The sequence below is a fragment of the Nicotiana attenuata genome, unplaced genomic scaffold (assembly GCF_001879085.1).
Source record: "Nicotiana attenuata strain UT unplaced genomic scaffold, NIATTr2, whole genome shotgun sequence".
NCBI lineage: Eukaryota > Viridiplantae > Streptophyta > Magnoliopsida > Solanales > Solanaceae > Nicotiana > Nicotiana attenuata.
In genome coordinates, this window is record NW_017670486.1 from 324,701 (window position 1) to 330,078 (window position 5,378).

General features: G+C 39.9%; 1 protein-coding gene across 1 annotated transcript; it reads right to left on the minus strand.

Annotated features, from left to right (window-relative positions):
* Positions 1–665: 665 nt before the first annotated feature.
* Positions 666–1,238, minus strand: LOC109240111. Its single transcript, XM_019406735.1, has one exon. The coding sequence runs from the start codon at positions 1,236–1,238 to the stop codon at positions 666–668; it is 573 nt and encodes a 190-aa protein (XP_019262280.1).
* Positions 1,239–5,378: the final 4,140 nt, after the last annotated feature.

Consider the following 5,378-nt stretch of genomic DNA (forward strand, 5'->3'; position numbering starts at 1 on the left):
CCCCCACGATAATAGATTTTTATATTATATTTGAACTATTTTCCTACTCAAATAATTTTTTATATCAATTTCATGTAATATTGAAAAATACTCAATTAATAAACAACAACTAATAAAATATTTAAGAATATAAATGTGTGTGAAAGAGAAAAAAATGGTTGATAAGAGTCAATACCACTAAAGATTCTACATAAAGATATAAAAGAGAAATGTCATATGAATTTTTTACTCTTTGAAAATAAAATTTATGGCGGATAAAATTATAATTAAGATTGAAATTCAAAACAAGATATGAACTAATATTAAGATTTGAATCAACATAGAATAAATTTTTTACGTTAAAAGAAAATATTTAAATCTTTTAATTAATTATTTAGCAAGAGAATCCAATTCAATTATTTTTTTAAATTTAACATACGAGTAAAATTGTCACGATCCAAAACTCCCTCCGCAAAGTATCGTGACGGCACCTAGTTTACGGAAAAGGGACAGAATGGCCTCCTTCCATCTATTTGAATCATAATTGCTTTTAACGTTATTTTTAGGCTTTCAAATGTCTCTCTTTTATCTAGTGGATCACAATTATCCTTAACATTATTTTTTAGCTTAGAAATGCCCTCTTTCATGATATAGCATTAGTGAACCTTTTAATTGAATATGTGGAATTAAATTAGTGATCCACTTTGCTGGACACCTTTCCCCTTCATTTTTTCACTATCAGTAAGCTTCTCATCTCCTTTGTTATTTGTTTGTTGCATGCCCACTTCAGGTCTAGTATGTTGAATCACATCATCCTTCCTTTTTTCTTTTGGCATCCATTTCATGGTCCCTCTGTGCTGTTGGTTCTTTTTCCAAGCTTCCCTGTGTTGGACCTTTACTTCCACTGCCTTTTCCTGCATTTCCTTGAGCCAACATTCGTTTGAATTATGCCCAAATCTAATGCAGTCACAACAGAACTTTGGCTTCCATTCATATTCAATTTGCTGAATTATTACTCCCCTCTTAGTTTGCATTGCAAAACTATCTGGTAGTGGTTGGGATATGTCAGTTTCCACCAACACTCTTGCATAGGATACCTTTTCCATTTCAGCAGCGATCTTATCAGTGTACAAAGGCTTCCCAACAACACTAGCTAGTTTGCTGAGTGCTTCTGTAGACCAAAATCCCAGGGGTAGACCTGGAAATGTGATCCACAAGGGAATCACACTCACACTTCCTGGATCGAATTTGAAGTCCATTCTCCATTGTTGCAGAACAAAAGGCTTGTTGTGATATGTATAAGGTCCAGCTTGGAGTAAGGGATCTCATTGCTGCAGATAGAAGATGATCCAGGGGACGCTGGCCCATCCAGCTTCACCCAAAAATGATCCTATGCACTTGGAATATAAGGGGTCTGAACAAGGCCCATAAGCAGAAAGAGTTAAAAATCTTTCTGAGGAAACATAAGGTTGAGTTTATAGGTTGTTTAGAAACAAGAGTAAAGGAAATGAAGGCTAACAGGATAATGAATAAAGTGTGCAGTGATTGGAGATTCTATTGTAACTATAAGGAACACCCAAATGGAAGGATTATTGTGGAAACAAAATGTTGAGGTGCAGATACTGTTGCTTGATGAACAATTTATACATTGTGAAGTCCAAGAAAGAAGCTCCACTTTCAAGACTTTGATAACAGTGATGTATGCAAGTAATGAGGTAAACAAAAGGCACCAGCTATGGGATAAACATGTGAAATTAGGAGAAAATATTAAGGAGAGTTGGCTACTTAGTGGAGACTTCAATAATGTCCTCCACACTGATGATAGGATAGGGGCTCCAGTTACACAAAGTGAGATCAAGGGGTTCCAGGATGCAATTATTACCCTGCAGCTCACACAATTGAAGAGTTTGGGATGGTTCTATACTTGGTGTAACAAACAACAACTAGAAAAGAGGGTATACAGTAGAATTGACTGGCACTGGGGAATGTTGAGTGGATGCAGAAGTACAGTCATATTAAAGCAAATTTCTTAAATCCAGAGGTGTCAGACCACTCCCCTATTCTATTACAATGCAAGGCTGTGGATCAAAAAAGGAACCTACATCCTAAACCTTTTAAATTGTATAGCTCTGTGATGGATCATGCTGACTTTGCAGGCATAGTAGAAAAGGTATGGAATCAAGAGGTAAATGGGGGCAACATGCACAGGGTGTGGAATAAGCTTAAAGGTCTGAAAACTGAACTGAAGGAATTGAACACTTACATGGCTTCTTATAGGCTTCAGCTCAATAAGGCCAGGCAGAAACTTGAAGCAATTCAGAGTGAACTAAAACACAAACACATGGATCAAGGGTTGATTGATCAAGAAAAAATGGCTTTGATGGAAGTAGAGAAATGGAGCAGCATAGAGGAACAGATTCTACATCAAAAATCTAGAGCACACTGGATAGCTTGTGGAGATTCAAATTCAAAGTATTTCCATGCACAGTTGAAGCTGAGGACAAACACAACTACTATAAACTCTATCTACACTTACCTGGGAGACAAGGTGTCTGATCCTATACTAGTGGAGAAAGAGTTTGTCAATGTGACGACCCAAAGGGTCATCACCTGTTTTCTCTTGCATTCCGTGCTTCCGAGGCCTTGAAAACCTCAATTTTTACTTGCCTCGATTTGTATGCGCAGTCCGGGCGCGTAGCCGGAAAGTTTATATGTTAAATTCCGTGAAAAATTTCAAAATGTGGCTTTAAAATGATTAAAGTTGACTTGGGTCAACATTTTGGGTAAACGGACCCGGACCCGTGATTGGACGATCCTGGAGGGTCTGTAGAAAAATATAGGACTCGGGCGTATGCCCGGAATCGAAATCCGAGGTCCCGAGCCCGAGAAATGAATTTTTAAAAGAAATTGTTTTTCTAAAATTAACATGAAAATTTGAAATGAAAATGGATTAGATAGTGTTGGTATCGGGGCCGTATTTTGGTTCCGGCGCCCGGTACAGGTCTTATATGTGGTTTAAGCGCTTCCTGTGAAATTTGGTCGAAATCGGACGTCGTTTGACGTGTTTCGGACCTAAATATCTAAAAATGAAAGTTTATGTAGTTTGATGAAAAAGTGTTGTTTTTGAGGTTTGATTCCTCGTTTATGATGTTATTTTGGCGATTTGATCGCACGGTTAAGTTCGTAGGATGTGGTTGAGTAGTTGTGTGATTGGTTAGGAGCCTCAAGGGCTCGGGAGTGTTTTCGGAGGTGTTCGGGGTGGTTTTGAACTTAGAAATGTTGCAGAAAATCTGCAACAGGTGCCCAGGTAAATCCTTCTTTGCGTTCGCACTCTCCCTCACGCGTTCGCGATGCTTCATTTTGTTCCTTCATCGCGTTCGCATCACTAGTCCGCGTTCGCTTAGAGTTATGGAACTTTGAGGGCCCAGCCCTCTTTTCTTCTTCGCGTTCGCGGTGGCCGGACTGCGTTCGCGTAGGTCCCCAGCCCCTTCCCATCGCGTTCGCGTACAGGCCAACGCGTTCGCGTAGGCCAATCTCTTGGACCCCAACCAATTCCTTCTATGCGTTCGCGCTTCACCTTCCGCGTTCGCGTTGGCCAACCCTGTTTACCCTTCGCGAACGCGACTTACTTCACGCGAACGCCAAGGGCAAAGTTTTGCCCAGTTATATTAAATTTCAGAACAGTAGCTACGGGTTTCTTTGAAAAAATACACGAGCTCTCTTCTCCCCCAAGCACTTAGGATTCATTGAAGCCCCTTTTCTTCAAGATCACTTGGGTTAGTAAATTCCAACTTGTTTTCTTCATTTTCCATCATTAATTATTGAATTCCTAAGCTTAAATCATGTAGTTTAGGGTGGAAATTGGGGGAAATGGGTAGAGTTAGGGCTTTTTACTTTTTCTTAATTTAGACCTCGTTTTGGGGTGGGATTTGAAAATAAATTATATATTCGGGCTCGTGGATGAATGGGGGGTTTAATTTTGGTCCGAACCTCGTGTTTTGGCCAAGCGGGCCCGGGGGCGATTTTGGAATTTTGGGATGAAAGCTTAGAAATTCATATTTAGGCATTGGGTTTAGTTTGTTTAGCTATTATTAATATTATGAAGTCCTTATTGTATAGATTTGATTGAGTTGGAGCCGAATTCGAAAGGGAAAGCGATCGTTGTGGATTGATTTGGCCGTGGAAGTTGAGGTAAGTGTTTGGTTTAACCCTAGCTTGAGGGAATAGGAGTTGAGTCTTGTTTGCTATTTGCTAATTGATTGAGTACGATGTATAGGCATGGTGACGAGTATCTATACATTGGTGTCTAGCATGACCGTGAGTCTGATATTGTGACTTTCATGGTTTCGTTGTATTATCCATGCTTTGGTGTGTATTTCTGTTTGTTGTGTAAAATTGTGGAAAGAAATGCGATTTATGAACATTGAAGAGCGTCGGCTCCAGTTGTAGAACGAATTGCGAAAGTATAAGTGATAATTGAACCTCTGGAGCATTTTCTCGAAGTTGTGAAGAGAATTGTGAAGTAAAAGTGAGAAAGAGAAGAGATCATTATGTTGCCCTCTTGGCGGGCTATTGTTGAGTGGTGATTCCTCTATATTGTGTCCTTAACTGATACTAAGGTCGCTTAGGTTAATGCTTCCTTGTGTTGTGTGATGACTATAGTTATAGATGAGGTGGTTAAGTGTGGTAGTAGGTTAGATATAGCTGAGGTGGTTAAGTGTTGTAATAGGTTGGTTATAGCTGTGGTAGTTAGATGTTTGAACAAGTTTGGTTATAGTTGTGGTAGTTAGATGTTGGAACTAGTGTGGTTATAGTAATTCCCTTGCCGGGATATTTGAGATGATGTTTTGTTCCCTTACCGGGATGTCGTTATATTGTTGTTTGTGACGGTATATGAGATAAGAAATTTCTTGGAGCTTGGGCTCAAGTGATATCGTGAAGTAAGAAATGAAAGAAAGAGAAAGAGTTGATGATTACTCCCTTGCCAGGACGTGTTATTGTATTTGTTGATTTTCTCCCTTGTCGGGGTTTAACTTTTTACTTGTGTTTCCCTTGCCGGGATTTCTATTACTGTTGTCTATCCCCCGCCCTCATTGTTTGTGATTGTTGATTGGGTGAGGTTGTGTTATTTATATTTGTGGATCGGGTTGCACGCCGCAACAGTCGTATATTTGTGGATCGGGTTGCACGCCGCAACAACACTATATATTTGTGGATCGGGTTGCACGCCGCAACAACACTATATATTTGTGGATCGGGTTGCACGCCGCAACAACACTATATAATTGTGGATCGGGTGGCACGCCGCAACAACACTGTATACTTATGGTTCGGGTTGCACGCCGCAACAGTGATGATTGAGGATCGGGTTGCACGCCGCAACAGCATTGTATGTGATC